Genomic DNA, 16267 nt, shown 5'->3' with positions numbered 1-16267 from the left:
TTATAAGTATTATAATACTGTCAGCACATATATTATTGTTGTCTAAGGTTTAATCGGTGAGCATTTGATGGATTAATACCATTTACTCAATTTAAGTGCCTCACTGGAACCAAGAATATGCTTTTTTTTAAAATAAAAGAAGGACTAATTAAAATGATTCATTCTTGTAATTCACAATAATAATTTTATAATCAATTATGAAAGGGTTGTCAAATGAGCTTATCTTTTTAATAGAATATGTATAAATAAATACTGTAGATGCACGTGTGTTAGTAACAACTGAATCCAGTAGAAAGATTTAAGTCAGTATTTATTTTAGCATGTGAGGTGTTGGGGTACCAAACCAAGCATTTCACAATCACATAAATGCATTAAATGTGCTGTATGTATGTTTTTGACTCTTCAAAAGCATAAAAGATATTTAAGATACATGCTAAGTGAATATTCTTGTTTATCTGAAAAACATTGTTAAATTCAGATATTGTTTTGAAAATGTGCATTACATGCCAGAACGCTGTCTTTGTTTTAGTTTTTTTAACCCGCCTAATGCCACTTTAACCAATTATATTTCAGCACTGCGCATTGCCTTGGTAAAAAACCACGTATTTCATTCAGGCTCTCAAAACATGCATCTGTGACCGAAAGGCAATATCCAGTGGACAGTAACAGACTCCAAAATGAGACATAGATTCAGAGTTCCACATGAGGTGGTTATTAATTAGCAAATAATATAAATATTACGATTGTAAACATTAGGTGAGCAAGTTACATTGTAACCCGTGTAATAACAACACACTATGTGACGAGATTTGCAGTGATGAGCAATTTGGCTGTTTGCACCGAAATTTAAATACAGCATTCAGAAAGACAGAATATGCACTCACTCACGAAATGATAAGGTTTATTGTCTAATTAATACATATTAAACCTCTTCAACATTATAAAACGTACATGGTGAATCACTGATATGTGTTTGTTTCGAGTAAATTTCAATTTCAAAAGGTTTATTTCATGTTCAAGATCTGAGGTGAACTATCTGCTGCTGCTTTCCATAGTATAGCAATAAATGTCATGTAAAATGGCATTCAAACTCACATTGTTAGTATTAAATTTAATATGAAAATATTAACACGAGAACACAATTTAAATCAGTCTTTAGGTTTGATAGTCAGGCACACTCCTGTTGGATCTGGCAACCTGCGCTTGCATGTGTTTTGATAAGTAATGCAATATCTAGTTTAACCACTGGGTCTCAAACTGACATACTGCACCTTTAATAGTCTAAAATTGAATCCCAAATAGTAATGATTGCATATTTCTAGCATTGGTCTATATCCTGGAAAATCTATAACCTGCAAAAAAAAAAAGGTAAACTGATTCTGTTTGTACAGCGTCCTCACTGGGAAGGCCCCAAAGAATCTGACCGCACTTAGACAGGACCAGTGAAGGAAAACATGTCCCGTCAGTGCAGACACTCACACTCTTTCACACAGCATTGTTTACTTCATTGGACACCTCATCAGCTGTACGTTTTTTCAACTGGTCACATTCCAAGAAATTAGAAAATTTCCAATGTCTCTCAGGAGGTAGAGCCACAGTAAAAGTATTCAAGTGAGACACTGCAGGCAGAAAGTGTTTTTTTTTACATGTACAGTACCTGTCATTTTTGAGATTATAGGATTTTTTGCTACACAAGAGTCTACACTAAACAAAACATTTAAAAACACACTATTTCTTTTACCACACTTTATCAGTCTGTTTGTCTGTAGATTTCAATGACATATTTTAAAGGCCATTTCCTCAAAAAAAAAATTTTTTTCAACCCAGGCTCATTCTGAAGCATTTCTGGAGAGCACCAAATTCATCCGAGGAGCTATGTTTTTATGCAGTTTTTGTTTTCATGATCCCACCAGAGGTTGCTGTGTATGCATTTTGAGATCTTAAATTTCTCTCGCCAGTGCCATTTGCGCCTGCTGTTCTCGCATAAATCTATCAGAGGCCGCTTTCGACTGACTAACGGAATGACTGACTGACCAATTGACTGACCCACCCTCCTCCTTCTCTAAACCCAACCAATAGTGTTTTCAAAAGCACCAATTGACCCGCCCACCCACTTCCCTAAACCCAACCGACCAATCCATAAAAAGAAAAACTGCCACGTTTTCAGATTTTACCACATTCTCACCCTGTTATTTACTTGTTTATTCTATTTTTTGATTTCTGCTTTTGTCCTACCTGCTTTCTGGAACCGTTCTTCACCGGACTCAAACCCTGTTATCATAGTCAACTCTTCTCTGCGTCTCAAGTCCACCGACATACATAGCGAACTACTGTAACTGGACAAACTGGTAACAGCGGGAAAGCCGTCCATACGGAGGTAAACGGTCAGCTGGTAGGCTGAAAAGGAACAGCGTCATACCGCCCTGTAGCGTTCGTTTTAAGGACAAAATGCAGCCATATGTACTTCTGGCTACATAATTCACAATCTCCAGAAATGTATATAGGGCTGCGTTTTCAGAATGAGCCTAGGTTGTTGTTTTTTCTCCTGCTCTCAGCCATAAATATCCACTTCTGCAGCATCATGAACACCAGAATCCAAGGTTCAGTTTTTCTTAAATAAACATTTTTCTTATATATGTTTTATTCAGTCACACTTTATTTTATGGTACAATTCTTGCTAATAGCAAACCATTATCTATTACCTTTAGCTGAAACTCATAATTTGTTGCTTATTAATAGTTATTAAGGTAATAGCTAGGTATTAGGTACACAGAACAAGATCGTTCAGAAGGTAATAAGGCACCAGTTAATACTGAGAATTTGTCACAACACTGTAAACCCTAATAAGTTGAGACAACTCAAATGATTTGAGGAAAGTGATTCCCTTAGTTCGTTTGAGTAATTAATTGAGTTGGCCAAATGTGGTCTCTTCATTGATGTCTCTTCATTAACTTAAATGTTTAATTACAGATAACCTAAATGTTTAAGTACAGATACACTCAAAAATATATATTTTTTAACTTGTTCAAACTATTTTTTTTTAAATGAGCTGAAACAACACAATTCTTGAGATTTCATTGGGACAACTTATTTTTTTATGCTCAATCCACATAAATTTGTTTAAAACGTTAAGTTAACTTAATTGATTTGTGTTGGGACAAAGGGAATGAATTGTGTGGAACCCTGCATTTTTTACAGTGTAAGTTAAAATGGCTTACTAAACTTCCACATTTTTCAGCTTTTATATTCTTTACTTACTCCCAGGGCCGTTTATATTGAAGTTGATATTTAGCCACACCATGTTGGTGTTTCGTAACATCTCATTTTTACATAGTGGGTTGTTAGCCCAACGCTCAACCCCCAACCTGGAGGATCAGGACATACACACATACACTACTGACTTTAGCTTGCCAAATTCAACTATAGTGCACACCAATAAAGAATAAGAATATACCAATTAAGAAAAATGTATACCGTATAAGCATTTAAATATCTACTTACTAAATTAACTTTTGTCTTTTTTCAGATGGGTTCAGGTAGTTCTCTGTTTTCTGTTCTGTTCTGCTGTGCTTCAACAAAATTCAGCATCACAAGCAAACTGACTATCTTGTGTCTTTTAACATATATCGACCAATCAGCACGGTTGTCAAGGCAGAATTTCGAGCGCAACCAATCATTTTACACAGAGACATGGTGAATCATTTAAAGAAATTAAAAAGTTCAGAGAACTTAAAATACAAAATTAATTTTTTTTTGCTGCCTAATGAGTAATAGCCAAAATGGTATTTGCAAATTGGTACTTTAAGTAATGTCAAGTTATATTAACTTAATAACTTTAGTAAGTATGTTGTATGTGGAAAAAAAATCTCAAAAATCACCTTTGACTTAATTTTGCCTAAAAATTAAACCAGACTTAAACCTTAAATCTGACATAATCCACCCTTTAGATTTTTTGTGCTGTAAATGTATGCAAATCCTTCATGTGCATATTTAAACACCAACTGAAAATTTTTGTGATAACTATTAGTTGATTTTTTAAATTCTTTTTCAGTGTCTTAAATGAGAAATGTAAAATCAGTGAAGTGTGTGTGGCAACATGAGTGGGTTTCTGTTGAGACAAGGCTCGATTTCTCTGCCGTCATCCGGAATTCTGCCGTTTTGCCTGGAATTCAGAGTCAGTTATTGTAAGAGGCAGTGGAAGACTTGAGCCGCGCATCATCACATTCCATATCTCCACATCCATCACACCTTTCCTATTACTCTCACTCTGTTGAGCTGCTCAAACTCCACTCCTGACACCCAGTTAACAATCCCTACAAGGCATCTCTCAAACCACTGCCATCTTTCTAAAAGCTATACAAATGGGGTTGTAATGTTCAAGAGGGCAATAACCTCTTCCTTTATTCTTTCTTTTTTAGCTGTTTTAGTTACATGGTATTGTTTTGGAAATCATGGGGAAAAATCCGCTTTTAAATTCCAACTTATTTTGGTTCAAGGCAAATAGTTTTAATTACAAAACTTCTCAAAACTTTAAACATTAAAGAGTTTTTTCACCCACAAAAGACAATTCTGTAATTAATTACTCACAGTCATGTCATTACAATCCCCTAACACCTTCGTTCATTTTTTGAAACACAAATTAAGATATTTTAAATGAAATCCAAGAGCTCTCTGACCCTCCAGAGATAGTAACAGTACTGATATGTTCAAGTCCAGAAAAGGAACCAAAAACATTATCAAAAAAATTCCATGTCGCTTCAGTGGTTCAACTGTAATCATACAAACCTTCAAGAACAATTTTATGCACCAAAAAAAAACAATCTTTGCTTGCTAATTTATTGTTATTGTTATTATAACCTTTATTTTACCAGGAAAGACATATTAAGATTAAAAATCTCTTTTACAAGAGCGCCCTGGCCAAGATTAGGCAGTATACATGCCACATGGGTCTAACAGACAATAAACCAAAAACAATTGACAGTTAACATGAATCACACATTGACAAACAAACTATTCAAAACATCTCTAGACCTGTGTTTCAGTTTAAATAATTTATACTCTTTTTAAAAGCATTTAGTGAAATCAATTCTTTAAACTGCAACTTAGTGGATTATTCCATGCAAAAGATGCTGCATATTTAAAAACCTTTATTTTCCCATATCATTTCGACCTACCCTAGTATACTGTACAACACACAATGATGAGTAACCCAAATAGCATACGAATGTGGGCCACTTTAGGCAGTTATGCGGCACTGGTGGTCTTCCTTCGGCCTAGACAAAATGAATGTGAGCCTTAAGTGGCTTACCTGTACAATGGCAGGGGGCAAAGAATCAAATTCATATATGGGCCATTTAAGGCAAAGATTTGGCTCTTTTTGCAAAATGTAATCTGAATATGAGCCTAAAGTGACCCATGTGGAAAATGATAAATTTGGCCCAAATGATGGAGGACAAATGTGGGCCACAGTTGGCAAAAATGTAGCATAGTCATTTAAGGGTAATCTGGGTCCAAACCTTAGGGTAAAGTGGCTCACAGGTGTAAGTGCAAATGTGGCCTAGTTAAGTTACGATATATGTGGGCCACCTTTGGAAAATATTTGGCACAGTAAGCTCTGGCTAATGTGGCTGTGAGCCTAATGTGGCCCAGAGAAAATATGGCAAATGTGACCCAGTTATTTTAAAACGTATGTGGACCACACAGACTAAAGTCACCATCATGGAGAAAAGTGTTTGCTTTAGTTGGTCTCATAGCCCTGAACCTTTTAATAAAAAAAATTATTTTGGGCTGCTGTAACTTTTAAAAACTTTGTTTGAAAAGTTGATTCAATACAGCAAACAAGCCAAGTAAAAAAAAGCACTCAAATTAAGTGACAACCTGTGATGAACTAATATAATTCACTGATGTTAACCAATGTTTAATCCATTATTAGAAGTAACGTAATAACATGCTTGCACATGCCACAGAATTATGAAGGTTTATAAGCTAAAAACATTCTATGGTTCAACTTCTGCTCACAGAGACATCAATAATCAGCATATGTACCTCAACAATGGTGACAAGTAACAAAATGAACAAAACTCACAAACATCACAAAAAGGACATTAAAAGTGAAAAAATCAACAACGTCAACATAAACAGCAGAATCAAAATCAAATGATGAAAACTGCAGCATCAATAAGCTATAGAATGTATTCATACTGCAATGCATGCTGGGATTTTTGTACTTTGCCACACCCAGCAAATGTAAGGTGTGGCCCAGAATAGGGTCAGTTCTGGTTAATTTGGTTGAATTCTGGCGGATATGTGGTATTGCTTTGGCTTATTTGTGGCCCAGATCTGACAAACGGGAGCGGACCGCCCTACAGCCATCATTCCATTCAGTATGTGTTCCAGATGTACAGGTAAGTGTGTGTGGGCCAGAAAAAAAGCAAACTGTGGCCAAGAATAGGGTCAGTTCTGATTAATTTGGTTGAATTCTGGCGGATATGTGGTATTGCTTTTGATTATTTGTGGCCCAGATCTGACAAACAGGAGCAGACCGCCCTAGAGCCATCCTTCCATTCTGTATTTGTTCCAGATGTAAGTGTCTGGTGTGGGTCAGATCTGGGCCAGAATAAAAGCAAACTGTTTGAGTTTGGGTCAGTTCTGGTTAATTTGGTTGAATTCTGGCTGATATGTGATATTGCCCAGATCTGGTGGGCCATCATTCCATTTGGTATGTGGGCCAGATGTAGGTGTCTGGTGTGGGCCGGATTTGAACCACATGAATTCTACTAGCTGGGTATATCATTATATAGTTTCTTCTATACTTTGTCAAAGATTCAAAAACTTTTTTTTTTCATACAGGCTATATTAATTTTATATGTAACCTATAATAAAAGGGTAACTTCACGCTGCTCCCTATTGTTATATTATACATGTTCACATTTGTAATATTTTTTATTAAGAACCCATGAATTTGCAAGGCCAAATTTTTACATCCAAAACCCCAATAATAAGCTGACTTCAAATTAAACCAATGCATATTTGATACTATTGTGTATTCTTATAACTAAACCACAACCAATTTAAGAGTATATGCTTCCTAATGTGTGTTGTATTCACAAGGTTGTACCATCTGAAAAGATGTTTTACCATGTACTCCATGTTTGAAGCCGGTGGGTAAACCTGTCCTCTGAGTTTGTTGTGAAGGTCCAGGATGGCCTGCATGTCACTGGCAGTGATGGCTCTCTTGCCTCTCTGTCGCTCCTCCACTCCGTCTCCACCATCATCATCATCCTCCAGGTACTTCTCCAATAGAAAGCCAAGATCTGTGGCATTAAACAACACCATGGCAAATACAGTCCGGGTCACCAGAAGAAGAAAGAGGCCTGTCAGTATTGTAAAGGTGAAGTGACCCATGCTGGACGAGCTCTGAAGATTATGCGATGATGACGTCTGAGGAGAAAAAGAAATGTTTTCAAATTGTAAATCTGAGAAGCACAGCAGAACACGAAAGAGCTTTTCTTGGCATAATATTGTGGAAAAGTGTGTACATTTGTAAATTTTACTGATTGTTCTAACAGTACATTATGTAGAATACAACTTTGCTGAGAAATATTTGGAAGGGTGTAGAAACAGCTAATTAAAAACTATTAAAGAAAAGCATGATTTGTTTCATAGGAACAAAAAAAAAAAGATATTTTGAGGAATGTCGATGAATGTCAGTGGCCACCAGTTTCTTTAAAATGTCCCTTTTAGATTACAAAAAAAAAAACAAATAAATGAAGACACTGAAACAGTTAAACTCACAATGAACCAGAAGCTGCGACCATTATTTTTTACGTATTGTAATGCAGTTCCTAGAGAAACGGAATAGTAAAAATGACACCTCATCCTGACACAATAGTGTGTGTGGCTTGTTTTTCTACTGCGAGGTGAATGGATGCAGTAAAGTAGGCACGAGAAAAGGGTAAGAGGGTTTGGGGAGAGTTATTACAAACTAACAGACACCTCATCCTCACCATTTCTGTTTGTTGTCAAAACTGACAGTTGCAGCAGCATTTTTAAATATGTTAGCCACGCCCAATTCCTAAAATTTACATAATCTAACAAATTAATTGAAAAAACGAAACAAAAAAAAACAGGAAGTGCATTTTCAGATTTCAATTAAAGATTAGACTGGCAAACAAGTTTTTGTTTTCTTCATAACATGCACAGATGAATTGTTTACCCCAAAACTAGCAATGTGAGCTATCAAAATCATATGGTTAGTTTTGATTTCTTGGGGACTTTATTGGTGAGTAAATTCTGAGTAAAAAAGATTTTAACACTAAAAAGGATATTATGAATAATATTGTGTAGGAAAAACAGCCATTGACATACATTAAAGAACAAACATTCATTTTTTTTCGGCTTAGTCCTTTTATTAATCTGAGATCGCCACAGTGGAATGAACCACCAACTTATCCAGCACATGTTTTACACAGCAGATGCCCTTCCAGCCGCAACCCATCTCTGGGAAACATCCATACACACTCACACACTAGAGACAATTTAGCCTTCCCAATTCACCTGTACCTCATGTCTTTGGACTGTGGGGGAAACCGGAGCACCCGGAGGAAACCCACGCAAACGCAGGGAGAACACGCAAACTCCACACAGAAATGCCAACTGACCCAGCCGAGGCTCGAACCAACAACCTTCTTGCTGTGAGGCGACAGCACTACCTACCACCCCACTGCGTTGCCAAAGGAACAAACAATACTACAGAATTCAATGAAGCTTTTTTCCCATCATTTTCCAGAATGTTTTGTTCTGCGTTCAACAAAACGTGTTTAGTTAGTTACAGGTTTTGTGCAATTAAAATATTAATGTTTAAGTCAAACCAAAATATATACCTTCATGTTAAATATTACAACAAATTTTTTAAATCTCTTCTCAGAAATTAGGAGATTATGTTAGAATATGTGCATTTGATCGTATTTAAAAAAAAAATATTATGGGAGTAAATTGGTGGTGAGATCTTTTTTGGTTACTGACATTCTTCCAAATACCTTGTTTTGTGTCTAGGAGAACAAAAATATTTATACAGGATTTAAATAACATGAGGATGAGTAAATGATGACAGATTCTCATTTATGGGTGAGCTATTCTTTAGGGTCAATTTAAGTCAATTAATTCATTTACTTTCATGTTGTAAATGTTACATGTTGTAGAATGTTTGTATGTAATTAGCAGGATGTGGGACAATTCAAAACTCTGAGCTTTGAGTCTCTATAACTGATTCACAAAGTGTTCCATTTGGAATGGCTCATCCCTATGCTCTAATTCCCTCTGAAGTGTTTACCTTCCGGATTGACAGCTTTGAAGGGATTAGGGCATAGGGATGAGCCCTTTTGAATAATATGCTGCATGCAACGCCAATCAACTTCCCTGAGCAAAGGGTCATGGGGGTCCTTTAAAGTGGTCAGTTTTGAGCACTTTGGTTTGGAACAACACTTCAATATGGCAGCCATGATATTTTTTTATTCCAAAGTGTCCTTTGAAGGGAGCTCCCTCCAAATATATGCAGTTTAGAATGCACTGACATTTGACCAGGACCGGTGTTCGACTTGATACAGAGCTGCAAAGACTGACCATTGTATGACAAGTACCATGACACCAATTGCTGACTGCTCCATGTGGTTTCAAACCATTCTTAGGGTGTACTCAAACTAGGCACTCTCCCCCTCAGCCTGCACTCACATTGCATTTTTTGCCATCCGAGCCTCAGCTCGCTTATGTCATCGATAATGATAACTGTCCAGTTTAACAGAAGAGAAGCATTCTCGCTCCGTAAAATGGAGATTGCTTTAGCCATTATGCTCAACATATTAGGAAGTTTGCTGAAGGTGGTAGATAATGTGCAGTGAGAGGTTTGTATCTTTAATAAACAATAACAGTTCACGTTCATTGAAAAGTAAGAATGATTAATAAATCCATGTGAAACAGTCCCCCCCGTCCCAGTCTTCAGTTTCATGGTCAGGCACATTTTGCACTCACACTACAAGCGTACCACACCAAAGCCCAACTAAACTGCGCACTAGCACACCTTTTCCAACCAGGTCAGGTCAGGCCACCTGAACCGTGCCTGGGTCTGATTCAGAGCACTCACACTTGTCAAGCAAACTGGGAAATGAGGGTCAAACGTGCCTGCTCGGCAGAGCCAGGATGTCAACATGACGTCAAATTGAATTGTACCCCAACGTCGTGGGACCCTGCATTTTGTTTGGAAATGATAATCGGGTTTACATCAGAACCGAACGTCAGACCGACGTCAGTGTCCAACGTCAGACAGATGTTTCATTTTGGTTATGTTCCAACACAACCTAAAAACAACCAAACATCAATGTCTTATGAGGTTACAGCTTGACGCTGTGTGGATGTTACCAATATAACATCTATCAGGCATTGGATTTTGGTTGCCATAGCTGATGAATAAATGTCAGCATTTGACTTCAATGTGACGTTGGGTTTTGGTCACTTTCCAACATAACCTAAAATCAACAAAATATCAATGTCATTTCACTTCCTTATTGGACATCAAAATAGTGTTGTCCTTAAATGCTGGTGACTTAAATCTAACCTAATATTAACATCTTAATACATTGTGTGTCTACTGAGTGGGCACGGTGCGGATAGCCTAGTGTGAGTACACCATTACTGCACTTTGAGGTCATAGACTTATTGGTCTGTGCAGTGCCACTTCAGGTGATATTGATTCATTTAATATATAGTAAATTTGATAGCAAAGAATGATCGGACACTGCTATTAAAGGCATATGGTTAACCCCAAAATGAAAATTCTGCTATTGTTTAGCTACTCAGCCTTCATTTGTACAAACATATTTGAGTTTGACTTCCATAGTAAGCTTTTTTCCCCAACTGTATAAGTCAATGTGCACCAGCAGCATCGGTCAAAATATTTTATTTTGTGTTTAACAAAAGAAAAACATTCTTAAAGATTGAAAACCGTGAGGATAAATAAATGATGAAGCGATTAAAATATAGCTGTGAACTAAAAGAGAGCAACGAAATGAAACTGAATATAAACATTATTTTAGCTAAAACTTTATTAGAAACGTTATCAAAGGGATTCATAATGTGAAAACTCCAATGTATGTTTTGTTTGGTTGTTTTTAATGCATGCATGCAAATGTCTTATTTGGTAATTCAGTTATTAATGCCTTTGTTTTTGTTCAATCATTGACTTGAAAAGACTGAAGAAACAAAAAAACAAATCTATTATTAAAAATAGCGATTTAGTAAAAAATGTGCGTTAAAGAAATGGCACAGACAAAACATTCTTAAAAATATATAAAATTAGGCTATCTTTTGTTTAATTCCTGAATAAAATACACACAGCAGCACAAACGGGTTTATAATAACCAATTAAACATGTTTAATTAACTTACAACAACACTAACTTTAAATCAAACTTTTCCAGCAAAGGGTATCGAAACAGTTAATAATGTGCACAACGTCTAACCACGAGTCCATAAGCAACGGATTAAAATGTCTAAAAATAACCCCGGTTACACTTTTAAATGCTGAATTACCTGATCCAGCGAGTGAGTTTTTCTGCAGGCGGTAAGTTTCAGTATTGAGTTCTGCAAGTGGTCTGCCAGTAATGTTGTTTCTGCAAGTGCCCGTCCATAGATCCCAAAACATCTGTAATCATGCTCATAAATGCAGCTGAAGCTGAACGGTCATCACTGTGCCGGGGAGACTCGGTTCCCCCTGCGTGCGGTGTGTGGGACAAACTTCAGCATCTCTTTGAATCCACACTCAACATTTTATAGAGTCGAATTCCTTTGCAAACCCCACCTACCACGTTTCAGTCAACCAACTCGTTTGACCTGGTTTCAAATGAATAATTACAATCGGAGTATGTCTGTCTTTATAACCCATGTCTTGCAGAATCAATATTGTTATTCGTATCATGAACGAACCTTTAAAGGTAAATAAAACACTTCAATAGTCCATTTTTGGCATTATGCAATGAGACTTGCTCTGAAAAACAAGCAAACATAATTTATCTAAATTATTATCATAATTTATCTAACATAATTTATCTAAACATAATTTTTCGAAACTCAGTTTGAATGAGGGACATTATAAAATTCAAGGAACATCAGAAAGTGGCCATCATAATGGTAAGTGGGAAAATTGGGGAAAAAAAACTCTTGTTGCTGCTTCAATCTTTAGTGTGTGTAGAGATGTTCTTCAGCACAGCACACTCTGTAAACATTGAAACTATCGAAATCAGTCCATTAAAAGTCATAGACAGATCTTTATGTATATATAAAAAAAGTTTAATGAATTTTGATCGTCCATTTTAGAATTTATAATGAATTTCTGCCATGAGGACACAGGGGCTGATTTAATGATTTTGAGGCCCTAAGCAATTCCAGCTAAGAGACCCAAAAGATCTAAAATGCACCTTTTATATTTACATTTTTTAATTATTATTATTATTTTGCTGTTTTTTATATTATTGGATCTTGTTATTTTACCTTTTATCTCTATGCAACATAATAATAACATGTAAAGCACCTTGTAAAACTTTTGAAATTATTTGTTTTCTTAGGTTGAATTCACAACTAAAAATAATAAATGAGCTATTTTGTTTTTAAAACGAAATATTTACTGATTTGACTGCTAGACTGGTCCATGATTGAAGGGGACACATTTGCGCAGATGAACAGTAATAATTACATTCAAATTTAAAAGTGTAGACCCTCACCCTACAAAATATGATAGAAAACAATGTTATATATATTTTATAGTATCATTTATACTTCTAGGTATTTATTTGGGAGCCCTCAGATTTCCTGGGGCCCTAAGCGGCTGCTTACCTTGCTTATTGGATAAATCCACCCCTTTGCGGACATCAGTTCAGAATACCAGGTGGCATTTTTTTTTCTCAGCTGATATTAAACTGACGAATTCTTAATCTGTAATCTGATTGACATGACAATGGTTATCTGTGAATGGTTTGTAGTTAATTTAGTATCTGTATGGGATGTTATGTGACTCACTGCTGCAAAACTAGTTACCTCCAAGGTGGAAAATAAAGGAAAACAAACAAACATGTGGCCATTTTATTTACTGTTGCCTTTGTGTAAGATTACACCTTCTTTTCACTTCTGCCACTTATAGGTTTGTATTGTATCCACTATATTGTTTCCTCAATATAAAGCAGGGGTTTCCAAACTCGGTTCTAGAGAGCCGGTGTCCTGCATATTTTAATTCCAACCCCAATTAAACACACCTGAGCTAACTAATCAAGCTCTTTCGAGGTATACTAGAAACCTCAGGAAGGTGTGTTGAAGGAAATTGGAGCTAAACTATGCAGGATAGTGACCCTCCAGGACCGAGTTTGGACACCCCTGTTCTAAAGCAATGGTCTCAAACTTCCTGGAGAGCCACAGCTCTGCATAGTTTAGCTCCAATCCTACAACTCACACCTGCTTAGTGTCTCTAGTCTCTAGTGGTCTTGAACACCTTAGGTGTGTCCCAAATCGCATACTTATGCACTATTCTATGCCATTTTGTAGTATACTGTACGTAGTGCGTTCACATTGAAAACTTTAAAAAGAATAAGTGCACTTTAAATACCCAGATGATGCACTTATTCAGCCGGGGAAAATGAAGTGTGGAATGATGGACTCTTCACACACTCAACGACCGCAACTTTGCTCATGTAGCAGAAGGGGCAGAGCTTTCAGCCACTCATGTTGGATTATTTAATTGTTTTGGATTGTGAAAGCAAAATTCTCCTACGAGAGTGCTTATACCTCCCGATGGTGAATGGGCTTATACTCATTGCAGATATTATTTGGTATTTTGGTAATTTATTTCACCAATTTGGCAACCGTCAAATGTCATCGGGGAAACGGTTTGAATTTCCGCTTAGCAAAAATAAGTGTTCCACTTGGGATGACACAACATATATACTATGTTGTTGTGTGCAAGTGCATAAGTACATAATGCGTAAGTGCATAGTGTATAGTGTGACATTTGGGATGCTGCTATAGATTAGTTGGAACAGCTGTGTTTGATTAGGGTTGAAGCAAAACTGTGCAGAGCTGCGGCCCTCCGGGAATTGAGATTGAGACCTATGCTCTAAAGGGTCTGTTGTGCTCAAAAATCCCAGAATATCTGTAGTTACAATTACAATCATATTTCTTGCCCAGTATGATTAAAATATATATGTATTGTATTTTTCAGATTATGATGCATAATATGATCATACGTTCTTGAACAAATGTAAGAAACTATCTCTTAGACATTCTGACATTCACCTTAACTGTAATTGAACATACTTGTATGTAGCCCACCGATGCCAGGACTCTGTTTTGCCTTCATGTTTTGTTGTTCTCTCTCCTCATGTGCTTGCTATCCAGTATCTCCCCCTCATTGATTGAGTTCCCCCTGCGTTTAGTAATTAGTTTCACTGTGTGTATTTAAATTAAACTTCAGTGTTTGATCAGTTTCCTGCCGTCTCTCTTTTGTCATCCTTGTGGTTGTCTCCCCTTTTCCTGTTATCCTACAGTGTTCTCTAACAGTCATTGTATGTGAAGGTATACTTTAATAAATGTTAAAAGATATCTCTGTCATTTGCTAGTCATTCCTCAGCATTTTACATTTTTGACAGAAGACCTGACCAAAAACAGTTTTTGAGACATTTCATTTTCTGTTTTGAAGAGGTCAGTGTTTGTTTATACTGTTTTTTTGCTTCCCTATTGTGTTTCCATAGACCCCACCACACTCCTTGAATTCCTTCTCCTGCTGGTGGAGCAGGGAGTCAGTCGATCAGTGTTGACCCCGTCCCCAAGCCCTGTCCAGTGTCAGCCTAATTCCCTGGGCCCAGTACAGTGTCGGTTTCCCATAGCGATTTCCAGTGACTGCTTCAGTCCTCCTCTCAGGTCTGTAGCGCTGCTGACATGACAATACACTGCACTTCTACCTGACCACCAATCAGTGCACCCTCAGTCCAAGCCTCAATCATCTCCACCATTTCCCTCCTGTTGACATGCTCCACCATTGACAAAATCAAGTTTCCAGTTGAAACTTTCAAATCTTGAATGTTTGAGGACAACTGGAAAATGATTGCAGGAAAAGTAGAAATAAATGCAGAAGTTGCAGAATTTCATATTGAATAAAAACATATTTTAAAATCAAGTGCCACTGGAAACAGATTTTAAATCCGGATATATTATTATTATTAAACAATGTGTAGGATATGAGGTACTGTCGGTGGGCCCCCTCTAACTCATGGCTCCATTCTTCCTGGGCAAGTTTAATGTGCAGTAACTCTTGGTCGCTGATGATGTAGAGACTTGAGTTTACCTTTTTTAGAAGATTAGCCAATGGGCTATAATGGAGCTATAATTCTTGATTATAGAAATTAGAGAAGCCTAGGAGTTCTTCAAGGTTTTTTACAGAGGTAGTTTGTTGGCAGGACGTGATTGCAAATACCCTTCTTTTTTCCATCTTGATGCACTGATCACTGATTTGGTATCCCAGGAACTACATGGATGATTGATGAAAGGTACATATCTTAGACTTTAAATACAATTGGTGTTGGTGGAGTCATTTGAGGACCTTAAATATGTGCTGGTAATGGCCAGCCTTGTTCTGGGAATATGCCAGGAAATCATCAATATAGACTAGGACAAACCTAGGAAGTAGACACTCCCAGAGCACCTCACTTATGTAACTTTGAAATACAAAGGGGGCATTGACCAGCCCAAAAGGCATGACACAGTAGCTTAAAGTGGCCAGTATTGGCCACAATTCATCCCCCATACATATCTGAATGAGGTTGTAAGTATTCCTGAGGTCCATCTTTGTGAAGTACAGACATCCACTTCCCCTCATCCCTGCAGCACTCGAGCAGCTTCACAGAGATAGGTTCTTAACTCTTATGTTGCTGAGTGATGGGTAATCAGTACATGGCCACAAGCCTCATTCCTTTTTGGCCATGAAAAAACAGCTGGAAGCAGCAGGGGAAGTTGATGGTCATATAGAGCCTTGTTGAAGAATCTCCTTAATGTTCTTCTCCATGGCCTTCTTTTTATAGATGGAGAGTGAGTATTTTATCTTTGAGCACTGGTTTGTCAGAAAGGAGTTCGATGGCACAGTCCTGTGGTCGGTGTGGTGCAAGTTTGAAGGTTGAGTTTTGGCAGAAGACATCACTGAAGTGAAAGTAACCTTGAGGATTATCTATGGAAAGATC

At 37.0% G+C, this 16267-nt stretch overlaps 1 protein-coding gene across 1 annotated transcript in view; it reads right to left on the bottom strand.

Moving 5' to 3' along the window:
* crispld1a (cysteine-rich secretory protein LCCL domain containing 1a) overlaps positions 1-11768 on the bottom strand; it is a 34107-nt gene extending 22339 nt beyond the window's left edge. Inside the window, exons 1-2 of the mRNA XM_056451106.1 lie at positions 11583-11768; positions 7138-7440 (exon numbers count right to left, since the gene is read on the bottom strand). Of these exons, the coding sequence (XP_056307081.1) occupies positions 7138-7404 (267 nt within the window). The 5' untranslated portion in view covers positions 7405-7440; positions 11583-11768. The remainder of the gene's footprint in view (positions 1-7137; positions 7441-11582) is intronic.
* Positions 11769-16267: the final 4499 nt, after the last annotated feature.

Source organism: Danio aesculapii, chromosome 24 (assembly GCF_903798145.1).
Source record: "Danio aesculapii chromosome 24, fDanAes4.1, whole genome shotgun sequence".
NCBI classification, from domain to species: Eukaryota; Metazoa; Chordata; class Actinopteri; order Cypriniformes; family Danionidae; genus Danio; species Danio aesculapii.
Note: the sequence above shows the minus strand (reverse complement) of the source record. Positions and strands in the feature narration are given on the sequence as shown.